The following is a 26,394-nucleotide window of genomic DNA, read 5'->3' as shown; positions in this document are numbered from 1 at the left end:
TTTTGACCGAATTACTCTATTTTGAATCGGGCTTGCTGTGTTTTGATAGAGTTAGTATATTTAGAAAAAGGTATTCAGTATTTTAAAATGTATAGTTATACTTATTTAACTAGAGTTGTACTTATTTAACAAAATGTGGTTTTAGCCAGAAAATTAACTGTTTGGCTAATCGGTCTTTGTCAGTCACGTGCGTTTATTGTGTGTGACGTCACCGAGGCGCCATTTTGAAGGTATCGTCGCGTTGAGCAGTGAACTGGAAGTATACAGAGCCGTAAAGTAAAGACCGTTTAAATCATCATACTGGAGAAACAGAAGCAAACCAAGTAGATATGGGACCGAGGTAATCTCAATAGAAGTTTTAGGAACCATAACTTATATAATTTGTCATTAACAATTAACACTGATCCATATTAAGGTTACCTGACCGCAAAAAGTTGAGTGCTGCCGTGTTCAACCTCTTTGGAAATATGACGTGCTCTTGTTTACGGTATAAAAACGTATATTATTTACTTACAAATACACTTATGTTCTGTTTTTGTCTACCATTAATTTGCACATTACCTTATACCATTAATACCATTAAACTTTACACTGCTTGTTCAACATTTTCCGTACTTCATTTGGCTGATAACAAGTGCTGATAAGGAGTCAATCAAAAACACATTTATGAAAATATCATTATACATACTTTATTATAAATGCAACACTGTGTTATAAAATCAGCTTAAAAATGCATAACAGAAGATGTGACAAGCATGATGAACATCAACATACTGCTAAGTGGACACAGTGCAAGTACTACAAAGAAAGTTGAATAATAATAAAATTAAAATAAATAATAAAAATAATATTAATAATAATAATAATGTGATGATGAATTAATGCTTCTGCCAAACATTTCTGATGACCCTTTCTACATGGATTCTTATAAGTGCTAGATGATCTGTCAAATAATTAATAGTTTATAGGTAGAACACTTTCTGGCACACACTTTTACACTGAATGGTTTCTCTGTGAAAATCTCAAAGCAGTCAATCATTGCTATACTGTGTCCAAAGGACACCACAAACTAATGAGGGATAATTTTGTGCCTGTAACAGTATAAAACAGTGTTTGTGCATGCAGATTCAATCTGAGGTGCATGAAGTTAACAGAAGTATTTAAAATGAAGTGAGAATTTCCCTTACGTCTGACATGAAAAGCAGTCAGTTTTCTTCTGGGTACACACAAGTTACATTCAGTTTGTGGCATCGAGTGGTGTCTTGTGAAGTCGACCATCTCCTCCAGCCTTCAGTGTGTAGCTGACCATCTCCTCCAGCCTGGTGGGTCATCATCTCAGCTGGCTGCAAGGGTTTTTTTTCTTTTTTTTTTTTTCTTACAGTCACACCAACCTATATGAAATACAGATATACATAAAAAATAAAAATATTAAAAATGTATTTTAGTTTGGTATTCAGTTAAGTATTTAGTTAGGAATTTCAGTAGTGAAATAAAATAAATCTCTACAGCCATGCATAAAACGATTGCGTGACATTGCATGGTACATGACGCGTTTCTGCTCACTGGCTGTCTGTTTAGTGGTGCCCTGGCAACCCCTGGAAACCTGCTTTTCATTCTTAAGGTATTGTTTTCGTTATAATGTACTGATTCAAATTAGTTATCAATAATAATTATTTTACCACTAAGCTGACATGCTCTCGTGTATAAAGAGGCAGCATCTGTGGTGGGGGGACGGCGCCGGCGCAACAATCAAACATATTTTTTAAAAGGAATCCGGCACCACGTTCCTGACCACATCACTGTCTTTACTGCTTTTAGGGAACATTTGCATTTATCCACACTTGTCATTACGCCGTATACCTGCACTACACCACTGAATAGCCTTGATAACCCAAAACAACATGTGGATATAACGTTAGGTACTAAAGAAAATAGAAAATAAGCACATACTTAAAAAAAAAAAAAAAAATCCGACGCTTCTTGGTTATTTCCGCTGCATGTTGTCTTTCAAGTGGGAGACCTAAAATATCTTTCCTTGTGGTCAGTTTTTAACCTTTTCTATCGTGTAATTTACCATCGCTGACTTTAACACAACAAGAACGTACAATTTGGAAGCAAATCAAAAGAACAATTCTGCAATTAGAGAACACCTCGGCTTTGATACCTTACAAATGGCGGCGACACCCAAAATGCAATTCAATTCTCGTGAGTGTGACGTCACCTGACAAAGACCGATTGTGTGATGTAGGTGTGTTGCTGTGTTAAGGGTTTAGAAATAGCAAAGAGTATAGAAGTACCAAGAGGCGAAACTCTGTACTGATATGGGCAACAGTCTATAGATGGCGCTGCGGAGGCGTTGCCGCCATTTTGGACTGACACCTGCAAAAAGTGTGTAGAAGATGCGAGCGAGCAAGTGGCTGAAACGTAAGCAGTGTGCTGCAATAAATTGCAGCAATTATCAATCCACCAGGCATGATTTTGCGTTTCACCGGTTTCCAAGTGATCCACAAAGGTAATAATAATAAGGGGAAATATTTTAACTATGAATCGATTTTACAGTACATATTAAATTGTTAGCAGGACTGCTTGACATTAACATCCGCCAAGTCGCCAAATGCAGGTTGATTTCAGCTGTAGCGGGTAACACAATTGCCGGTGGTGGTTTTGATCTCTGTTGCTTATTTGATTTTGATCTATTACTATTTTCAGTTCAGTGTTCACTTAATACATGACAAATTACAGAGACCTCACAATAGTTGGAGTCCGTGAGACAATGGTTGCTAGGTGTTCATATTTTGTGATAAATTTGAACAGTTTTTTATGAATGTGTATCATTTTTTTATAAATGTATTTATTAATAAAAAAAAAAAATTACATTGTGAATAAATAAATTTGAGTGTGTCTGACTCTATCACTACCAAACATCGAATCTGGTTATTTCACTACATTAAGTTTTTAACTTAACAAGGAAAAAAATACAATAGAACATAGATATGGGTAAGTAAAGGGTTTGCAGTAATTGTATCGGTTTACTTGGTAAACAGTAAGCAGTATGAAACAGTCTAGTCAATTGGTGAAGGGGACCTGTCTATAATATTTAATTTAGATATAAATACATATATATACAAACTTTACATAAGTCATTGTAAGTTGGTCAAGCGCGACTGGCTCGTATTATTCTACGGCGTTTTGTGTAGGTGTCAGTCCAAAATGGCGGCAGCACAGTTGTGTCATGGGCGGAACTGTTGCTATGGAGCGTTCTTTTGAGTTTCGCCTCTTGGTACTTCTATACTCTTTGGAAATAGTACTTTAAGTATTGGGAAATGCTTGTAAGCAATTGAAAAAAAAAAAAAAAAAAAAAAAAAAACTGTAACAAATGACATATCATGGAAAAATGACATGATGGGGAAAAAAAAAACATCAGTAAAAACTTTCTGCTGATGCAAGTTTGTAGATCAGAAATCATATCATTAGGCTACACAATACTGATGTTAGATACATGCTAATAATTTTCTCAAAACACTGTGGCCAAAATTCTCAACTGTTTTCCTAATAGAGTTTTTTTTTTTTTTTTTTTTTTTTTTTTTTTTTATTGCTCACATCCCTTTGTCCAGTCTGTAGTTACATTTTCAAAACCCTAAACACAATTAGCACAACATCTGTCTGTTGTGACCATACCGTTACAAATGCTTAAACACAGCATGACAGACCAACATGACCTAATGTTTCAAACTTTAAATATAGTGTAAAGCCTCTACTTCTGCAATGACAGCAGCATAAAAGAGCTGATAAGAATTATTTTAATTACTGATAATTGAGAAATAGTTGATTCCAATTTTAATGATTACAGTTTTTTTTTTTTTTTTTTTTCAGTTGCTAACAAGCATTGTTCAATACTGAAGCCACATTTTCAAAACTCTTCGTACAGTTTGCATTACCAACATGTATCTTGGCCAAAAAGTTGATCTCACCTCCAAAACTCACTCAGACCAACAAAACACTTCATGTAGGTCTCAAAATAAGCTTGTTTCATATGGGATTATTTTTGTGCCAATAAGAATGAACGTAACTTTATAAAACTGAACGTAACTTTCCAAGAAACGATCAAAAATATGCCACTGCAAAAGAAGAAAAACACAATGAAAATGAAAAAATGAACTCAGTCGCACGAATTTAACATGCTCTTCAAATATGCTTCATTCTTTGTTAATGATTTTCAAAGAATCGTTTTCGCGAATCATGGATTCTGAATGCGTTGCCACAGCTTTCGCTTACGTTACGTTTCGCTTACCGTGCTTCCAGGTCAGAGAGCAACTGTCCATCAAAAGCTCATTAGCCAGTCAGAGTAGATCGCTGTTAAGCCCGCCCCCACGAGAGGTTTGTGCCAAAACAGCAAACGAAAATTTGCGAAGCGTAAGCGAAATCTGTGGCAACGCATTCAGAATCCATGATTCGCGAAAACGATTCTTTGAAAATCATTAACAAAGAATGAAGCATATTTGAAGAGCATGTTAAATTCGTGCGACTGAGTTCATTTTTTTCATTTTCATTGTGTTTTTCTTCTTTTGCAGTGGCATATTTTTGATCGTTTCTTGGAAAGTTACGTTCAGTTTTATAAAGTTACGTTCATTCTTATTGGCACAAAAATAATCCCATAGTTTCACCATAACATTTACATTTAGACATTTAGCAGACGCTTTTATCCAAAGTGACTTACAAAAGAGGACAATGGAAGCAATCAAAATCAACAAGAGAGCAATAACATGTAAGTGCTATGACAAATCTCATAGCCTAACAAAGTACACATAGCAAAGGTTTTTTAAAATTGTATAATAAAAAGAAAACAGATAGAATAGACAAACAATAAAGCAAGCTAGTGTTAGAGGCATTTTTTAAAGAAAACAAGCAGTAAGTAAATGAACAGAGTATAAGTCTAAAAGGGCAAGATTTTTTTTAAAGAAAAGAATTAGAATAGAGAGTGCTAGAGTCAAATAAAGATTTGATAAAATCTAAAAGATTAGATAACACTGACAACAATTCTCATTCAGAAAACATACATTTCATTCATAACACACTGATCTAAAAATACTAACAACAGGGAACATTACATAAACTATTACAGTTTTTTTTTTTTTTTTCCTGAAATGCTAAAGCACATTTTTTGAAACCATCACTCATTTTCTCAAAACTGTAAACACAAATCCAGATGTTCAAACTAAATTCATTGAAGCCCTGACTCTTCTGGCAAAATCAAACAATCGATTCAAAACCATTTCACCTGTACTCAAATTCAAACAAAGCTTTCAAATCATACACACATTAGGTAATACAATACGCACTACAGATAATTTATTAGACACTACATCAAAAAATGCAGAACCCAGTGCATGTACTTACCAAAAAACAAAACAAAACAAAAAGAATGTTTACTGTATATAGTAATTATTTTGCAATAAAAAAGATACATAAACGTACACACACTCAAAAACACACACACACACACACACGTTTGTTTTTGTGAATTGTGGGGACTTTCCATAGACTTCTATAGTTTTTATACTGACTAAACGATATTGTCTATCCCCTAACCCAACACTAACCCTAAACCTACCCCTTACAGAAAACATGTTTGCATCGTTAGATTTGCAGATAAACATAATTTACTATTTTTGATAATTTTTTAACATTGTTTAACAATTCTAGACCAGTGTTACACTCCACAATGTCAAAAATATAGATAGATAGATAGATAAATAAATAGATGTGTGTGTGTATTTTTCCCTTTTTTTCGGTATATCCACCAAACTTAGGTGTGATTTCTTTTGAGTGTGTGTATGTTTATTTATTTATTTTTTTTTTTTTAAAAAAAACATAAAAATCTCCCCTACCTCTTCTCCCATTTTTCTGAACCAACTACTCCCTCTGCCAGGCATTATTTTTTTCTCTCTCTGATTCTTTGTGTTGCTCTGCATCCACAAAACCAAATCAAAGGGGTCTTTTTTACTCTATGTTGTTGATGTAATGGAAAGAGCTTCAACACCTGACTATTCCTCAAACTGAGAATGGAATCAGCTCTTCTAAATATTTCAGTGATCTTGTTACTTAAAGGTGCTTATCAGTTGTTACAGTATTTTATATAGAGATAATTTTTTCAATACTTTTGAGCTGTTGTTGTTGCAGAAGTAGAAGCTCTATTTAAAGTAGAATACTCTATTTAAGGTTTAGAACATTAGGTCTTCATTTCTGGCATGCTGGTTAAGCTTGTATGAAAAGAAAAAGAAAGCGTTTTATTTTACTGACTGCATTACAGCACAGCAGTGAATCAAGCAGCATTTCTCCCTATTTCAAACAAATAAACAAGCAAAAATACATCAACATCTACAAAATTTACTCCTGATAAATAAAAATAAAAAGTTGGAAAAAAATAAAATAAAACATAAATAAATTCCTAAAGTAATAATTTGAAATAATAATAATAATTGTAATAATAATAATAATAATAATAATAATAATAAAGTACAGTTTGTTCAATACTGAAGACACATTTTCAAAACTGTTCACACATTCAGTGATACAAAAGTTCTAAAATGTGGACCCAACTGTGAATAATTTTTCATTGCTTTCAGACAAAATGCATGCAATGACCACATTTTTTTCAAAATCCACAAACACTTTTGTCATTCATACTCTACAATCTGCAAAACACTGTACATTTTCAGCACATTTTTTTAAATGTTAACAAACTGCTTTCAAAACTGATAAAAGCACATTCAAGAAAATACATACTTTGTCATTTATTTATTATGAAAAATTATCCAGCGTTAAATATTTGTGAGTTGCAAAAGTATGTGAATCTCTAGGATTAGCAGTTAATTTGAAGGTGAAATTAGAGTCTATCTGTTCAGAAGTGCTTTCAGTCAATAGGATGACAATTCGTTTATGCCCTGTTTTATTTAAAGAACAGGGATCTATTAAAGTATGATCATGTTTGTGAAAGTGAATCATGGCACAAACAAAGGAGATCTCTGAGGACCTCAGAAAAAAAGTTGTTGTTGCTCATCAGGCTGGAAAAGGTTACAAAACCATCTCTAAAGAGTTTGGACTTCACAAATCCACAGTCAGACAGATTGTGTACAAATGGAGGAAATTCTAGACCAGTGTTACACTCCCCAGAAGTGGTCGACCAACAAAGATTACTCCAAAGCAAGATGTATAATAGTTTAGGTTTAGGCAAAGAACCCCAGGATAACTTCTAAGCAACTAAAGGTCTTTCTTACATTGTTTAATCTTGAAGTTTATGAGTCCATCATCGGGAGAACAATGAACAACCATGGTGTGTATGGTAGGGTTGCAAGGAGAAAGCCACAACTCTCCAAAAAACACTGCTGCCTGTCTGCAGTTTAATAAAGATTATGTGGACAAGTCAGAAGTCTACTGGATATTTTTTTTTTGTGGATGAATGAGACCAAAATGTAATTTTTGGTTTAAATAAAAAGTGTTATGTTTGGAGAAAGAAAAACACTGCATTCCAGCATAAGAAGAAACATATCCCATCTGTGAAACATGGTGGTGGTAGTATCATAGTTTTGCTGCATCTGGGCCAGGATGACTTAATAAATAAATTCTGAATTATACCAGCAAATTCTAAAGGAAAATATCAGGACATCTGTCCATGAACTAAAATCTGAAGAGAAAGTGGGTCATGCAGCAAGACAACAACCCCAAGCGCACAAGTCATTCTACCAAAAATAGTTAAACAAGTGTGTTTGTGGTGGTTACAGCCATGCATTAATATGTATAATATTTAATTACAGAATGTTCCTGGGGACCTAATGTCCTGCAGAGTTAATCTACAACCCTAATGAAACAAACCTGAAGCAGCTAATTAAGCTCTTCAAGACTGCTTAAAAAAACACAGGCAGGTGTGCTGAGGCAAGGTTGGAAATAAACCTGCCCAGGAGCAGGATTGAAGACCTCTGTTATAGCCTATTGTATTTAGCTACTGAAAGCATATTACCTAGTCTCCTAGTCTGTTATTGTGGCGACATTTCTCTGCCTCTAAACATGCTGTGGCACAAAATGAAACATGATTAGATGCTGTTCCTTTCACTCATATGGCCTCTTGGGCAGGCCTTGGCCGCGTTCAAAGTGGCCAAAATTCTCAGACTTTCTGCTGTCAGTCTGAAGGTCTGGCTACACAAGTCTACATATGACCTATCTTTGCCATGATATGCATCTGCATCTTTTTCAAGCCCTGCATTAAAATATTCCGTGAGCTTGGGAATTTTTTTTTTTTCAACATATTTGACTGAATTTTCACTTTATTTTTGGCAATTTTTCTCTTTCATATTTGGGATCTCTTGACTAACAAATTCTAAGCAAGCTGATAATTTTAAGGAAACAGTCTCATTATACTCATTATAAAATGTTTACAATATTTTCCAGAGTCACCGGGAACCCCCCTCAGCCCAGGGCAGAGTCCACTCTGGTCGTGAATCACCCCGAGTATTCTCACAGACTTCCAAACTTTTTTTTTTTTTTTTTAAACTGCAGGGACTGCAATGCAATCTCAAAAGACATACATAACCTTAACTTGTGCAGCGATTGGTGGGAACAAACACATAAGAAATATAAAGTTAGGACTAGTCTGTATAGGCTGAATAAAGCAAACCAGTATCTTACCAGTGAAGTTTTGATAGATGACAATTGTATGGAGGTATGATGGAGGTAAAGACAATTACAGTGACATGCAGGAGTCGTACATTATTAGACACAAGTGAGTCCATTATTATTAGTTTGCAAATAAACAAACCGTGTATGTGCACTCTTTGATAGCTTTTTGCACAAGCATGTTTCCCAGTATGGTTGCATGTCTGGCATGCTTTATTATAGACACTCACTGAAGAAGTGTGTTTTTATAGGAGTTTGCAATAGTCAGTGGTTTATATGCATATCATATGGGCTTCAACACACTCTGATGCCTTCAGATCACCACATTTAACAATTTCAGAATGTTTTTATTTGCTTTTTTTGTGTTTTGCTCTGTTTAATAATTCTGAATGGGTCAACATATATTTACATACAGTAAGATTATGGTGACTGCTTTAGTGGTCTTTTGGCATCTTTGCATAGTCCTGTTTTTTAGTCCTGTATTGCAGCTTGACTTGCAGTTACAGAAAATGCTCTCAACAAATTTGACATTTATTTTTTCCCTCAGTTTTTGCTTTTGCACCATATGAAAATTAAAAAACAAACACATTTTTTTTGCAGAAAATATAGTTTTGTGAGAATCATCCTCAAACTTAATCATAAACTTGGTAAAACAATCAAATCTTATTTCAAATCTTAATGTTTTCCCTTTTGTTATACTGAGATAAATCACACTGGGATGTATACTACTAATTGTTGGAGATAGCACCCTACCTAGAAACGTTTCCACCTGCTATTCACAATTTGAATAAATGTTTCAGCCTTCTTTGAATTTAGGCCTTTTAGACCTCTTTGTGTCTGTATAGCATAATTCATTAAAAATTGTACACATGATGTACGCAATAGTTTTATATTGTTTACACAATGGATGTCATGTGTGCTCTTGCTCTTGTTCTCTCTCTCAGTTCTTTTGTTGTTGTTGTTTGTTAACATGTTGGGCTTGCATGTCTGTTAATTTTTCTTAAATGCTTTAACTCAGAATGCACAATGGTTTATTGCTTGTGTTACATGAGAAAAATAAGTTTTGTCTACCACATGTAGGAGATTAATGCAGGTGCAATTCAGGTCGCGGTTTTCATGTCAAATGGGCCGGGTCAGGTACGGAATTAAATTAGTGTTGCTGTCAGATAACGGTTCTGTTCTGTTAATTACTGTGGGTGCAGGTTTATCAAAGAGGACCTGTGCAGGACTCTACAGGTTTTTGCCTGGACAGATGATCATGATCAAAGATGATCATATTTGTTAAATACCAATGAAGTGGCTAAAGTGAAATTTCTGAAAGTAAGTCGTTTCAATAACTGAACAATAATCTTTTTTTATTGCTATTAAAGTGAAGATTACTAAACCTAAACATAGGAGCTTGATAAAAAAAGGTAATTCAAAAGAAATAAAGTCAGATGGACTTAGAGGTTTTTGCATCCAAAATGGTCTATATATTTAGTTTCCTAGATTTATAGTCGATGCAGAAAGATGTAGGTAATAAACTGTTCAAAGAAAGGTTGACATGTTTCCTGGTAACATCCTTTTGCCAGTGATGGCCATCAAGAATTTATGACCAAGAAACATTGGTAGCAAAGTTACTTTAGCAACAGATCAATTTATTGGGGGCTAATTAGCAGTTTATTGGGGGGGGGTCCTGCTTCATGTGGATGCATTCTGTGTTTGGACAGCAGGAAACACCAGTTACTTTGCTGAAGATGGAACTGTATTTGAAGTTACATCTGACCAGTAGATGCCAGCTGCAACCAGTTGAACTTGTTAATTTTTAATTTGTAAAACTTCTCAGTGCGTAACTAATTTTTACTCTGTGTAAGAGAAGGTACCAGTATAAAACACAGTATGGATAAGCTAAAAGACACACTTAGGGAGCACAGTGCAGACGCAGAGGCTTGAACCAAGGTTGAACAAGCCACATCCTTCAAAACGTCTGCGATGGCTTCATCCCAACTTCACTTCACCATCTCCCTGTTCTGTTTGGCCGTGACAGCAAGCATCATATCATGTGGTCGATCTCATATGGTTTTGAACTCTGCGCTACAGGCATCTCATGGCACTCCTACTGATGAAGAGGTAAGACTTTAAAGTAGAACTCTAAACCTCATTGCACTTGAATAGCAGCAATACACCATCTTTGAAGCATATATTGTTTTTAAGGCATAATAAAATCTTATTTTTTCTGTCTAACCTGAAAAACTGATTTAATTGAATTAACAGATGCCAGAGAGATATGCCCTTCCAGAGCTTCAGTGGCTGTTCAGTAACTCAGACCCAGCAGCCATCCAGTCTGACAGCCCATCTCTGGGAATTCTACAGAGTGGACTGGACCTAATGAGGAGAAACAGTGGAGACAATGAGCCAAAAAAACCAGGCTGCAAGAACTACTTCTGGAAATCCAGAACTGCTTGCTAACCACAGGCAACCAACGAGTCCAAAACAGAGGCCTTTGCGACAATCAACATGATGCCAATCATATGCTTGTTCCCTTTTCTGAATTCACTCATCATATGACAGTGTCCGTCTTTCAAGTGAGCCTGAGTAATTGTAGCCCTTATCTGTTAAGGGTGTTCCTCGATCGCTTATCTCTTCTCTGTCTTGCTCTGAAGCATTGACTGTTTGCAATAAACTGAATACAGCATAAACATGTTGGCCAGTGTTATTTTGTGTGCTGCTGGGCTTTTGCTATTGGATGTTACAAAAAAGTTTCGAAATCCGTTGAACTTTACTGCGGAACATTCATTCACATATTTGCGCTACGCCTGCAGTGAAACTTACTATAAAAGTTTCCGGTCAACTGTACTGTGCCGTAATAGGAGTGTCCTTTGCTCGTTTTCGCTACATAATCCATTCACAATTTGAGGAAAAGTTTTGCGAGTCATTTGATATGATTGACAGTAATAACTGACATCTGACAAGCTGATGTAAAAAAATAGAGCTTAGTCTTAAATGATTCAGACTGAATTCAGAGTAACAAAACTACAGCAGTAACAAGTTTGCGTTGGTTGAATATAGGCTATTTAATAGCTTTTACAGTTCAATATAAAACTGTTATTAAATGCATGCAAAATGATTTAGTTATTAAATTAAGTCTAAAATGATTCATTTTTAATGCATTATTCAATTCGTAGACCATTAATATTTAATTCATTTAATTTGTAGTAAACTATATATATATATATATATATATATATAAGTATTTAAATCCTAAACTTTTCTCAAGGACATTTTTTCCACTCACGATACGGAACAGACTAACAAGCATAAACCTTAAATGATGAAATGTGAAGTCAATAAAGCATTGCGACAATATATGGTTTATGTGTGTTTTCAAGTCTTTTCCAGGTAATAATTAAAGTATATAAATGATACAGTGGTAATTGGCATAGCATTAATTACAGTACAGAAGCTATAAACTATATTTTCTGCCTTATTCTGTAATAGAGATCGAAAAAGTGTTTTAGTATAAATTATTACACTGATAATACAATCATAACAATAACATTGTCATTAATAAAATATATAACAAAAACACTAAAATGATTGCTACTCCCCTGCCCTGTAACATAACTGAATATAAAACTTTAGCTATATGCTGTATTATCTTTATGTGGGGATCAAATATTTTGTCTCCACATGAATCTTATTCGGTGGGAAAGGGGCCGAAATGGCTCGAGTTTAAGTTTGCAAACTCCTGCCTTAGAGGAATCCCCACTGACATTTTGAAGTGTGTTCCACTTTGTTAAAAGGAGAAGTAAAGTATAAATGGTCAGACCCTCACATTTCAGGCTGCTCCACAGACCTCAATGCAACACGATTATGACATCATTGCAGATCTCATTTAATTTATCCCCACCCCAAACAACTTTATAATATATAAAATAAAATAAATAAATAAATAAACATTTAAAATACCCCAAGCATACATGTGACACTGTCACACAAAGGGACGTGTTTTATTGCTCTACTTATTGCAATGATTTTATATATACTACTGTTTTAACTGGTTTACATGTTTTCTTAAGTTCATTTTATTACCTTTATTACCCATTTTAAACTTTGTAACCTGTTAGGCTGATCGTTATATACCTATATATCAGGGATAGGCAACGTTGGTCTTGAAGTGCCCATGTCCTGCAGAGTTCCAACCTTGAAAAAAATCCTGACGTCCTTAATTAGCTTGTTCAGGTGTGTTTGATTAGAGTTGGAACTGAACTCTGCGGGTCATCAGCACTCCAGAATCAACGTTGCTTATCCCTGCTATATACATATAGAATGTTGCATCAAACTAATTCGTAAGGGGAAAAAAAATGTAAATAAACTCCATTGCGGATTCCAACTGATCAAGGGCTTAGGACATTCCAATTCATCCCATTGCAAGAGTTCCGCCAGTAGTGGGCACTCATGCAACATAATCAATGATGCAAAGCAGAGTAATTGAGACAGGAAAGTTAGCGAATGACGGGCGCATATATGTATATATGTTTTTGATTGCTGTAGTGTCCCCCTATTGGCCGACTGGTGTGAGTCTTTTGCTGCGTCTGATATCTGAAAAATCCTGCTTTCGGGTGATGCATTCCAAGGTAGGAAGGCATCAAGGCATGTCCGAATTGAGTGTTAGCTTCACTTCCTGTCTCCTGAGATACTTTGGATTTTTAAAGGCAGCATAGATATATCCTCTGCTGTCTCTGATATCTCACAATCTGTGCATTCCATTCCATGACAGCTAAGCTAAAAATAAATCAAATCAAATAAAGGTGGCATCTGAAAGGTGCAGTTGGTGAGCAGTTTGTGTGTAAAGGTATGTTTTTGACCAACTTTTCGTCTTTCCAAAATAAAATGTTAACAAGTTTACAAAATAAAATGTTAATGTTAACAACATGTGAACAAGTTTCAGACAATTTGCTGAAGTATCATTTGGACATTTTATTTACAATCATGATCTGGCATCAAAATGTTAATTAAAAATTACAAATCTTACAAAAGACAGGTAAAAGTTTCAATGTTCTTTAAGGTCTCATCTTCTCATGAAGTTCTTCTCCAGAGCAGCAGGGGTCCTCTGAATAGAGTGAATGTTTCTCTTCACACGGTCTTCCAGAGAGGAGGTGGCAGCACTCTCTAGTTTCATGTCACTGTCAAACAGATTTATAAATTAATTAGTGAGCAATTCATTATCACCCAAATCATTGTATGGCTAACCAAATACAAGGACATAATTTCCAGTAGGACTTAGTGCCAAGTGCTTTACCCATTTCCACATTGGTGGCAGAGCAGAATTAATAGAACAGATTTAGACTGCCACTGCCATAAATAAAACTACCGGGTATATCAGAAGCATTTTCTGTTTAATTACATTTCAGTAATTTAAATACTGACTGTATGAATCCAGCATGATGGTCCTGTTTGGCATTGTCTCTGGCTTTCTCCTGTTCCTCTTGTTGCTTGTACCTCTGCACATTATTTTGTCTTTCCACTTCTCTTTCATTGGCAAAATCCATCATTTCCCTTCTCCTCTTTTCCAACTCTTCAGCTGAGAGGTGCCTGAGAGAGGGAGAAAAGGTTGCATTCTTTGTAGCTGACAAAACTGAATGTCTTTACAGTAAAACAAACTAATAAAATGTATTCATGCCAAAGTTTTTTGATAAACTCGTGTTCTGAATAATTTATATAGACAAGAATAAAACATTCATGCTTGCTATATGTGCGAGATTAAATTATCAAGTCATTAACATATCATACTTGCTGTAGTTACTGTATTGTCTTTGATAGCGGTCTCTGTGTCTTGATGTGCTGGGGGATTTGGTTTTAGGTCTCTGCTCTGACACTCTTGTGGAGTAGTGATTGTCCCTGTCTGTTTTATGAGACAATGGGGATCGACTCCTGGCTCTTGAACTGTGATCTGTGTGGTTAGACACTGACGAATGATGAGATCTGTTTGCTGGTATCTGAAACAGTTAAGAAAGGAAATAATCAGGCACAATCATTTTTTCACAAATTTAAGATGACAAAAATCATATTTGATAAATACTACCAGATCAGTGTTAAGCAGTGGTGTGGATGTCAAAAAGTAAATAAAGGTAAATCAATGTGGTTAAGCAGATCCAGTACTTTTTCTACTTTAAAGGGGTCATGAGCTGAGAAATCAAATTTCCCTTGATTTTTTGATGTACAACAGGTCAATGTACTATAAAACATCCTGCAAGTTTCAAAACTCAAAACGTTCTAGTTAGTTTAACCCTTGTGCATCAAAAAAAAAAAAAAAAAGTTGCACATAGGTCCTTAGTGGATAAAAATGTCCATGTCAAAAAAACTGTCATAAAAATTTGAAGCTTGGGAGCACAGACTTATGTTTGGTCTCATTTTACAGAAGACCCATGGCAGATTATTGTTGAGATAAAAAAAAAAATAATAATAATAATTTTTTAGCCGTGACAAACAGAATGCAGGTCTATTAACAAAAAACGCATCATTTTACAGTTAAATGAGACTGCGATTAAAAATTGCAGTTTTAATGGGTTTCAATGTGGACATTTTTGTCCTTAAGGTCCTGAGAGGAACAATTTTGTGTACCTAGTGCATAAAAATTTGAAGCTTGGGAGTACAGAGTCAAGTTTGGTCTCATTTTAAAGAAGACCCATTGCATATTATTGCTGAAGTGAAAAAAAATAAAATAAAAAGTGAAACCAAAAAAAAAAAAAAAAAAAAAAAGAAGTTATAAAGGTTTAAGTTTATGAAAATGCTTTATGAACAATATTTTATATAAAATATTTATTTTATGATAAATGTTGACTTCTAAACCTGCTAGAAAATCAAAGGCATAAATCTAAACAAGTTGTGTTCCAAATTTGTGGTTGATATCTCAAAAAATGAGCTTTCAGGAAGATTTTGTTTGGGCTTAGTACTGAATCTTCTCCATTAGATGCCAGCAAAACTCCGCTGGTGCACACAGTGGTTGGATTTGTGATTTGCAGTTTCTCTCTCTCAAATATTACGAGCACACACACACACAATTTTTTTTAATGACATGCATACGAACCACACTCTGACATCCATACCAACACACCCACATAATTATAACATCATTATTTATCCAATTGGCTCTATAATATACAGAAGTAGAAAACAGGAATAAAGCAAGTATTTGCTTTATTGGCCAGATCTGGAAAAAAAAGGTACCATCTGGTAATTTTTTTTTAATTTGAAGCCTTGCCAACAGAATGAAAGTCTATTTACAAAAACTGCATAATTTTACAGTAGTTAAATAGCACTGTAATTAAAAATAGCAGTTTTAATGGGTTTCAATGGGGACATTTTTGTCTTTAAGATCCTGAGAGGAACTTTTTTTTGTACCTAGTGCAAAATAGATTTATTAAAGGAAATGGGGGTGAAATAGTAAAATTTCAATTAAAACAAAACAAAACAAAACAAAACAAAAAAACAACTGTGCCAAAATGTATGCAGCTGGCAATAACAGGCAAAATGGAAAGGAAAAAAAAAATGTTTGCCGTGGGATATTGTACTTATCAAAACTGTACCATGGTAAAAAAAAAGTTGGGAACTATGGGTAATGGGTATGTTTAGGGTTAGGAGTTGGTTAGGACAATAGTTAAGTGTTTACAACTGCATAATTCCTCTAAAAATAATAATATACAGAATTGAAGAGCAAGTGCTTAAAAAAAAAAAAAAAAAAAAAAAACAATAGAGAGAGACTGAATGAAAAACGATGATGCAATGCTAAGTCTGACTATTTTGGATCCAACATTAATGTCGCAAGACATTACAAGTTTAAGTAAAGGTGTTTTTACCACTATTGACTTTTTAATATACACTGTACTGAGTATTTATGTTTTTAGCCCAAATGACCCATGTTTTTTTTTTTCAAAGTATGTCACAGCAGCATCTTTTAATTTTAATAAGTAAACCTGTTAGCCCATCATAGAAGTGGGTGTTTACTTGCAAGTCTTGAATGCTTACTTGTAGTCCATAGCCTGATTTGTGATGTCTGTAAGAGGTTGCGACATCTGATCGCTTCTCTTTTGACCTGGTTGGCAAAACAGATACACATATTGTTAATGAACTTATTTAAATTAGGTACACTGTGTGTAACTATAAAGTGAAATTTATGCCAGTAAATTATAAGTAAGTAATTTAAATTTAAATAAATAAATAAACAATAATAATAATAATAATAATAATAATAATAATAATAATAATACAACTGTACCTATGCTTTGTGTCGTCCTCATCAGAGCTTGAACTCCTCTTTCTGTGCTTTTTCTCCTTCTTCCTCTCTTTCTCCTCTCTTTTCTTTTTTTGTTTCTTCTTTTTTTCCTTCTCAAGATTGTGACGCAACTATGTTGGGAAAAACAAAAAATAAAAAAAGACCAGTGTTGACAGAGCTGAAATTTTCTTTTTTTCCAATTCAATTTCTAAATTCTAACTGAGGTAACATGCATTATTCCAAGTAGAATTAGATTTTAAGCAGAATTTATTCATTTTAAAAAAAACCTTATTATTATTTTTGTAATCTAATAAAAAGTCTTAAAAAAAATAATTGAGACATAGAACGTTTAAGAAGTCTAACATCATATTTAATAAATTAACCATTTTTTTGGACCAGAGTGAAATACAGTACGTTGTTTCCCAGTATGCCATTAACTGTAGAATTTCTTGAACTGTTGTTAGGTAAATTTATATTTCAGTCAATTACATTTCCAATGCAGCTTCTTGTCATTCATTTAGAAAGGAAAGTAAATTAACTCTACAATATTGAAAGCACTTAAAATATCACAAAATATCATGCAAACTACACTACTCACCATCTTTTGGATTTCTTTCATTTTAACAGGATTTGTGAGAACCCCTCTCTTCTTCTCCTCCTCACGTTTGCTGAAAACGAAATCAGTTACATATTTTTCACACAGTTAACATTTGAACAGGGTATATAGAGGAATCACTGAGTTACATTTAATACCTATTTAAGACTCTTTCCATACATTTAAGACCTCATCGCCACTTCAAGTTTTAAATGGTTACATAGGCAACACTTTAACTTATATTATATATTGATTGTAAGATAGCAGAACTAAACAGTCCTAGTTTGTGATAACTCCTTATCAATGCAACATAATTTAGAAGGGTGGGAACGAAGCACAAGAAAAATAATCAAGCGACTAACCCAATGTAAGGTTAATTAGAAAGAGAAACCAGAGACAAAAAATTAGATTTAAAAAAAACAAAAAAAAAAACAAAAAAAAAAAAACAATGGATAAAACTTATTGAAGAACTTACTGTAAAGTAAAGCTCTCCAAGCTGACAGAACAATGAGTTCACACAGTATATTCAAAAGATGTATTTGTAACATCAATTCTTATAACTGTCTGCAAACCAGCTCTTTTGTGGAACACTTCTCATAACAAACAACTGCCTGGTCAGACAGTTTACCTGTCATTACAGAGTGCTTGATTTGATGCACCAGAGCATATCCTTCAAACACAGTGTTAGTACTGCACTTGATCAAGAATTGCTGCTGAAAAGATTTAAAGAAAGGTGGATACTGGAATTTAGCAATCTAAACATTCAATTGCAATATTCTGTTCAAATGAAAGTGGAATACAAAAAGTCAGCCTTCACGGGGCTGCTCGTGCTATTTGCTGCTATTAAATCTGTGAACTTTCTCAGAGACAAACTGTAATAAATCCAAACTCGAATCTTGACCATAATATTTGTGATATACTGCCTGTGTATTTATAAAAAAAAAAAAAAAGGACATTAAATATCCATCCATTAGGGCTGCACGATTTGGGAAAATTTTCATATTGTGATTATTGACGTCAATATTGCGATACACGATTGTGATTATAATAAATGGTATTGTGAATCAACTTGATGGGTTTTTAAGGAAAATGCACACACAGATTAGTGATAATGCTGAAATGTGTATTTGTAAAACTAGATGTGGTTTCAAATAAATTATTTTTACAAAATGAAATAGCATTTGCATTAATGTAAACTTATTTTCTCAAAAGTAAAGCTTAATTAAATAAAAAAATAAATAAAAACATACACATTTTTACAAAAATAAGATATTTTAAACACTTTGTCCAAACAAACGGATATTTATGAAGAATATAACATATACTCTGTGTAAACTGAAAGGAAACTGGATATGTTTTTGGTCGATCGGATCACAAGTGGACAATGGAGACACAGTCGTTTACACCTGGCGTTTTAATCCGTCTCTTCTGTCCACTTTCGACCACTTCTGACCACATTCCTGCATTTACATACATTACAAACTCAACTGACTGGCATCTCTCCTGTATGATTTCATGTCAGACATTAGTATGTCTGTATGATTCTCTTCTGACATTAGAACTGTACATGAATTATGAGCTTCTAGAACGTTTGACCTCCTTTTTTACAAATATAAATAAAAACAGTATAAATAAAAATAGTCTAAACAAAAAATAGCTGTATTAAGTGCAAACAACAGTGCAGCCATAATCAAAGTAGGCTAGGCTACTCTCTCAATATTCAAAGTGCAGATAGAGAGCAATTTTTTCAAGCATGACACAGAGCTACAGACAACTACACAACCTATTATAGGATACATACAATTAACAACATATATGTTATGTAGCCTAATTTGCGCACACTGTGGAACTGCTCTCTAAAAGCGCGTATTAAAATTGCTTATGCTTTTTTTGTTTTACTTTCGGTTTCGGTTTAAGGATCGTGCGAATTTTCAGCGGTGCTGAGCGTGCTTTCTACAATACAAGACTTTAATTTAACAAACAAATTTGAAAGTGAGGGGGACACAAACGGGATTTTGAAAAGTGGATGTGGTCAAAAGTGGACAAGCTGAAAACGTTTTACACCCCTATTTACACCTGTACTTAGCATTGTCCACTTGTGATCAGATCGACGCATCAGAAAACGCATGTTAATACCAGGTGTAACAGGGCCTCTAATTCTTGCACAGTACCTCTCTCTGGTCAATGGCAGTAATCTCAAATCCAAAATATCGCCATAAAACAGGTCGTTTTTTTTTTTTTTTTTTTTTTTGGCTACCAGATCAGTGTCGATCTCCTCGCCATCCATCCACGCTGCGCACACAATTAAGTGAACACGCACGCACACGCGCACGCCACACGTGCACTGCCTATACTGAGAGACTGTCAGATTTTTTGTTTTAATCTTTTTTGTTTGTTTGTTTGTGTTGTTAGCGGTACGGAAAATCAGCAAACTGTCTCAGAAAGTATGTGTTCTCAAGTCCACACTTATTTTATATAATCACAACATTTTGCCGTCATATAATCGCACAGGCTGACATCGCGATTGCGATTGCGATACGATTAATCGTGCAGCACTACCATCCATCTGTATGAATTTGCATTTGTGGAGCAATCTGGATCTGTGGATTGTCTCATTTGCAACTAAATTGAGTTACTTAAATCTAATGTCAACACCGATTACAAAGCAGCTACCAAAACCATGGGTTACCAGAAGTTATACAGGTAAGCAGTGTTCAGTTTACTTATGTAGGCCTACTGCATTTTGTATTGATTTACCATTTTATAAAGCTCTTATAGTAGGTTAAATGAAGAGCATGTGTCACCTATAGGCGTATTAGGTGAAGTGTAGACCATTAGGTAAAGGACACACGAAAGGTTAAATGGTCGTCTTCTGATAATTACGCAAAAATAGTTTAATATTAAATTATAATATTATATTTCACACACACAAACACACGCACACATATTTTTTATATATGCAGTACTGTGCAAAAGTCTTTTTTTTTTAAAATCAGATATTTCTATTTTTGCTATAGTGTGTCAGCAGGAAATATCAATAGTTTACATTTCTAAACATTCATTTTGCCGTTAATTGTTAAAATAACCGATCGTTTCGCTAGATAAGACCCTTCTTCCTCCGCTGAGATCGTTTACAACCGCATTTGGGATCGTTTGAAGCCGCATTTAAACTGCATTTTGAAAGTTCAAACTCGGGGCACCATACCAGTCCATTATATGAAGAAAAATTATGAAATGTTTTCCTCAAAAAACAGAATTTCTTTACGACTGAAGAAAGAAAGACATGAACATCTTGGATGACAAGGGGGAGAGTACACTATCTGTAAACTGTTGTTCTGGAAGTTGACTTCTCCTTTAAGTTAAAAATAAAAATACCATTCCAACTTACCGGATCTCAAAAAGAGGGTCTTCTCTGATCTTGGCAGCTATATCATTAGTAGAGACAGAAGTTGTAGGGTTAAATATGGAACCAGGCAGGAGGCCTGTCTCAGCTGATGGACCACTGTCAGTTTCCTCATACTGCTGTGTGATCTGCTTGTCAATGGGGCGACCAAGAAGGTATTCCTCCCGAGAAATCTGTCCTGCTGGGCCCTGGTACATCCAGTCCAAACGGTCATCTTTCTTCCTGCAACATAGAGAAATTTGATATAAATGTGATATTACTACATATATTATTACATGACTGTAAGTCAGTTATTATTACAAAGTCCAATCACACATTATGTGTTATAATCAGTGTTGTGCAAGTTACTCTGAAAATGTAATTAAATTACTGATTACTCCTCTAAAAAGTAATCAAATTACTGTTCTGATTACTTTATTTCAAAAGTAATTAGTTACATTACTCGTTACGTTACTTTTTTCAGTACATCCAATTTACGTAAAAACTTGTAACTGCCTACCATCCCAGCATAAACGCTCCGATAAAATATTTGTTATTAAAGCATGAACATTCACAAACCGCTGTTATTTTAACTAAAAGCAATAGGCTGCTGTGTGCGTGGTTGCAGAATGCACGGCATTTCAAGCGGTGAGTGGATTCTCTGATTGTCCATTGCATTTCAGAAATTGTTCAACATTATTCAACACTGCAAACACGTTATAAACAGAAACTCCACCTATGCTTCAGAGCCTGTTAATCGTGTTTTTTTTTTATATAGTTGGTCTTGTTGCTTTTGTGCAATACATGAATAGCAGTTCATTTGTTTTAGATATTTTATTTTAGACAGTTCTATTTTGCGGGAGTCCCGCAAATCATTTTATTCTATCGCATCCCGCACACACGAGTCTCTACCCGACCGCGCCCGCACCCGCACTCGCCCATCAAGTCTTGTACCGCGCAGGTTTTGTACTCTCTGTTGTGTCAAGTCCAGTACCAGTGGATTAGAGACCACTCTCATTGGACTCGACGCAACAGAGAGCAGCGCGGTACGACAACAGAAGCTGATGCGTTGCTCTCCGCACCCGGTACATTCTCAGTAAGTTTTAATGTGCCGTTCTGCCCTTTCAGAGGTTTTAAATTGGATATGGAGTTTTTCACGGTTGAAAAGGCTTTCTTCCCCTCTAATTGACAACGCACAATAATGTTCTTGCTTTTGACAGAAATAAACTCAAAAATATAGCTGCAAGCAGCAATTGCGGGGCCAAGCACAAAAGAGGCAGAATGAGGAGTTAAGCACAGCAGCAGACCGACTACAACAGTGAGTAACTTAAGTCATTTTAGGATAATATCAGTTGAAATGGCTGAAAAATCATAAATACAACCAATCGTAATAAAATTTAATGGCTTATCACTTTTGACCAACAGGTGGTGCTGTTTTCAAATTCATGTGACGTGTTCTGTGTGAAATGACAATGACACACACAAAGTTTGCCGTCATTATGTCAAAGCTTTGCAGAGATACAGCCTCAGATGTAGTTTGGCATCTTTCCAGCAAATTTGTTGATGCGCTAAACGAAAACGGTTTCGTATATCGACACGAAATCCATAACTTTTTGCCAGCATAGTCTGAAGATGATCTGAGTCAAATTTGGTGAAGATCGGACTAACAGTCTGGGAGGAGTTCGAAAAAGTAGGTTTTGTACATTAATCAAAATGGCGGGCAGGAAGTTTGGCCAATTTCGGTAAAATGGGCATCAATGTTCTCGACTTGACCCAAGGAATCTATTGGCATCAGTTTCATTCCAATAGGCTAATGTAAACAGAAGTTATTAGCATTTTTGTAAATTTCATTTTTAATGTTTAGTGAATGGCGTATTACTTCTGATCCATGGGTGGCACTGTTACCAAATTGATGTGGCTTGGTCAGAGTGTGCTGACAATAGCACATATAAAATTTGGTGTCAATATGTCAAAGCTTTGCAGAGATACAGACTCGGATGCAATTTGGCATCTTTCCAGTAAATTCGTTGATGCGCTAAACGAAAACGGTTTTGTGTATCGACACAAAATCCATAACTTTTTGCCAGCATGGTCTGAAGATGATCTGAGTCAAATTTGGTGAAAATTGGACAAACGGTCTAGGAGGAGTTCGAAAAAGTAGGTTTTCAACATGAATCAAAATGGCGGACAGGAAGTTCAGCCAAAATTGGCAAAATTGGTATCGGTGTTCTCAGCATGACCAAAGGAATCTATCAAAATCAGTTTTATTTCAATAGGCTAATGTACGCAAAAGTTATTAGCATTTTTTTAAATTTCGCTATAACTTTTGACCACAAGGTGGCGCTGGCCCCAAAATTTTTATGTACATTCAGGGCATGGTGCCGAACATTTTTGTAATTAATGTCGAAACGATACGCTAATCCGTTCTCAAGATACAGCATTTTAAAGCTAAATTCAAAATGGCCGACACCCAAAATGGCTGACATGGGAAAATTGGATATGGTTCGACTCGGTATGACACACCGAATCTAAAGAGACCAGTTTTGTGATTTTTGGACAAATCATTCAGACGTTATAAAGAAAAATAGCCATTTTTCGTATCTCCTGACCACTAGGGGGGCACTGCACCGAAACACTGCAGGTAGACTCAGGTCATGCTTGTTATAACACACACCAAGTTTGGTGTCAATATGCCAAACTGTTACGGAGATATAGCCTCACATTGATTTTTGCTAGCTTTTCGTAGAATTCTTTCGCGTGTTATTCGTGAACGGCTGGACGAATCGACTTGAATTCCATAACTTTTTGCCAGCGTGGTCTGAAGATGATCTGGATCAATTTTTGTGACAATCGGTGCAACGGCCTAGGACGAGTTCGAAAAAGTAGGTTTTACGAACAATTGAGAATAGCGAAAAAACTAAACCTTACGATTTTTGAATTTTGGTGTCCATTCAACTCGGCATAAGCCAAGGAATCAGAGGAAAAAATAATTTTTGTTGTGTGACTTACGGTTCAAACGTTATTAGCATAAATCTTTTGAAAGTTTGGACAAGTGGTGGCGCTAGAGAGTTTGAGTTAGAGACTCCAAACTTGCTATGGTTAATGTTGGGACTGTCCTCTATCAGTGTGCAAAATTATACAACTTTCCCGCAAGCGGTTCTATGGGCTGCCATAGACTTGCGGCGGAAGAGGAAGAAGAAGCGGAATAATAATAACGCCAACGGATACAATAGGTGCCACCGCACCTCCGGTGCTTGGCCCCTAATAATGATTGTATTTCAGCTACAGACCGCGTGCTTTCCGCTCTCCATGCTGACTATGTTTTCATTGGTAGTATCCGCCTCACAGGCGCTTTCCAGTCAAAGTAGTTCTCAGGTAGAGGACGTCGCGTGTGGTAGCCAACACCCTTTTTATAATCTACATTATAAATCACATTCTGTCAGCAATGATGTAACGCATCGGTAACCCATGCTTGTAACGATAGTCTAATTACTAGTTTAAAAATTATAACGCGTTAAATTACTCCATTACTAAACAAAAAAAAATCTAATTACAGTAACGCGTTACAAAGTAATGCGTTACTGCCCAACACTGGTTATAATCAATTGCTTTCATGAAACTGCTTTGTGGACTGACTGTGAAAAATGAGAGAATGTGGCTGAATGTCACACACTTTACAGCGCCTGTCTCTTGTGCATATCTGGTAATCTCTTCTCTGGCTCGCTCCTCTTTAAGCTCCTTCTGCAGCTCCTCGATCTTCTTCCTCTCTGCTTCATGTTTCTGCTCCGCTTTCCACACTCGCTCGATGTTTTTCAGAGTTTGCGGATGCCAACTCTTTTTTAAGTTCTGGTGGTATGTGTGGAGATAATACAGATTTGTGTTAATACCTTTTATTAAATGATAAACTGGATGATAGGATCACTCAATCAAAGAAGAATTGACTAACTGAAAAACTGGCTGTTTAATATTGCCCTCTTTTAAGAGCTGCTTTACAACAGAATTTTGTTTGCATTACTGAAACATTATTTTCCCGTTTAACACAGTAAATCTGCTTTGACACATTTGGATTATATAAAGCGTTATATAAATAAAGGTGACATGAATTGATACCTCAGAGCTCTACAGTGCTCCTAAAAAGAAAAATCGTAGAGCGTAGAGCCCTGTAACCGTTAGGTTTGTTTTATTTATGGCCAGTGAGTGAAATTGGTACGTTTTCATAAACAAGTTGAATTAGGCCAGAGTGGTTAGCATTAGCATTAGCAAACAACAACAACAGCACGTAAAAAAAAAACAAACAAAAAAAACTGTACTTACAAGGTCACCACCTCCCATGTTGTTGAGACCGTATTAATAATATTATTATGTGTTAGAAATTCTTGCTGGCGTGTATTTACACGTCTACGTTTAGGTAAGGAACGAAGCCGGAACCAGAGCCGTTCTACTTCTTCTTCTCTCGAGTTTTTTTGGCAACCAGAGCCGTTGAGAGAAAGAGAGAAAGACGGCTGCACCAACGGAAGTTCAAAAATGCTTGATCGTCACGTGATTCACGCTCCAGGAAGTTCATGGCTGGCAATTGGAATACATTAAAGGTGCGTTCACGCCGTAATTACGAGATTCCAACTTGTAAAAAGCGTTTACGTCCTAGCTGCGACTTGTACCACATGACCATCGTAGGCTCTGTTTAGGCGTTGATAGTGTTGCCATAGAAAAGCATGAACTGCTCCGAATAGAACGTCACATGTTGTCATCTCGAAATTATGGTAATTACGATATGGCGTAGTATGAACTGCGATTTCTGGTAATTTGTGGTCAATAAATACATTATTTACAATAAATACAATATGTATATGTATATGTATATGTAGGTATATCAATGATTTTCAGATATAATACGCTAATATTTGAGGATTAGTGTGTAAGTTACCTTGGATAAAGACCGTGTTTGCTGTTGTTTTGAAAAAATCACACGTGGTTAATTAAGTGAAAATTAATCTTGTTTAATGTTTTTGAATCGTGTGCACCCCTTGATTATTAATATATAAATATGTTCCTATTAAAATAACTTAAAACATTATTTTTACACATTTGATTATATATTTTATGTATATTAACTTTTGTTATGCATTTATTTACAGCAATGGATTTACACATTTATAATAAACTGAAAAACATGTTGTCCTTGTATAGTCTCTATCATGGTTTGCTGTGCTGCATGAGAATGCTTCAGTCACTCACAGAAAGCAGTATGAATGTGTGGTTTCCCTACTGATGTGGAGAGGAGAAAAAAGAATATACATTTATTTGTGTAGCACTTTTAATACAGAGCTGAGTAGATTACTTACAAATTGTAATCCATTACTGATTCCAAATTACATACACAAAAATTGTAGTTAGTAACGCAATCCATTACATTACACATTTTAGGTAATATAATTAGATTACTTTTAGATTAATTTGGATCTTGTTTATCATAAATAGGATAACTTTGTACCA

At 35.2% G+C, this 26,394-nt stretch overlaps 2 protein-coding genes across 3 annotated transcripts; one reads left to right on the top strand and one right to left on the bottom strand.

Annotated features, from left to right (window-relative positions):
* Window positions 1-10,549: 10,549 nt before the first annotated feature.
* sst2 (somatostatin 2) lies at window positions 10,550-11,348 on the top strand. The gene is made up of 2 exons (XM_051092665.1): window positions 10,550-10,779; window positions 10,924-11,348. Exons 1-2 carry the CDS (start codon window positions 10,642-10,644, stop codon window positions 11,116-11,118), a joined length of 333 nt encoding a protein of 110 aa, XP_050948622.1. The 5' UTR covers window positions 10,550-10,641; the 3' UTR covers window positions 11,119-11,348.
* Window positions 11,349-12,567: 1,219 nt separating this feature from the next.
* Window positions 12,568-25,545, bottom strand: cwc25 (CWC25 spliceosome associated protein homolog). Of its 2 annotated transcripts, XM_051125654.1 has the most exons (9): window positions 25,216-25,535; window positions 24,575-24,747; window positions 20,908-21,144; window positions 17,523-17,592; window positions 16,928-17,055; window positions 16,678-16,744; window positions 14,443-14,648; window positions 14,080-14,244; window positions 12,568-13,835 (listed from the first exon to the last, which is right to left on the bottom strand). In XM_051125654.1, exons 1-9 carry the CDS (start codon window positions 25,231-25,233, stop codon window positions 13,721-13,723), a joined length of 1,179 nt encoding a protein of 392 aa, XP_050981611.1. In that variant the 5' UTR covers window positions 25,234-25,535; the 3' UTR covers window positions 12,568-13,720. The 2 variants fall into 2 exon arrangements, with proteins under 2 accessions (XP_050981611.1, XP_050981619.1); XM_051125662.1 differs by lacking the exon at window positions 24,575-24,747 and having other exon boundaries at window positions 25,216-25,545.
* Window positions 25,546-26,394: the final 849 nt, after the last annotated feature.

The sequence above is a fragment of the Labeo rohita genome, chromosome 2 (assembly GCF_022985175.1).
Source record: "Labeo rohita strain BAU-BD-2019 chromosome 2, IGBB_LRoh.1.0, whole genome shotgun sequence".
Classification (NCBI taxonomy): Eukaryota; Metazoa; Chordata; class Actinopteri; order Cypriniformes; family Cyprinidae; genus Labeo; species Labeo rohita.
The sequence above is the reverse complement of the archived record's forward strand: the minus strand, read 5'-3'. Positions and strand labels throughout refer to the sequence as shown.

Excerpts from the sequence above, each read along its gene's own strand:
- sst2 (XM_051092665.1), top strand. The coding sequence starts at position 10,642 with ATGGCTTCATCCCAACTTCACTTCACCATCTCCCTGTTCTGTTTGGCC. Across the intron at positions 10,780-10,923 it reads GCACTCCTACTGATGAAGAG|ATGCCAGAGAGATATGCCCT; the intron begins GTAAGACTTTAA and ends TTGAATTAACAG.
- cwc25 (XM_051125654.1), bottom strand. Across the intron at positions 17,056-17,522 it reads TGAAAGAAATCCAAAAGATG|TTGCGTCACAATCTTGAGAA; the intron begins GTGAGTAGTGTA and ends TTCCCAACATAG. Across the intron at positions 16,745-16,927 it reads GAGGACGACACAAAGCATAG|GTCAAAAGAGAAGCGATCAG; the intron begins GTACAGTTGTAT and ends TTTGCCAACCAG.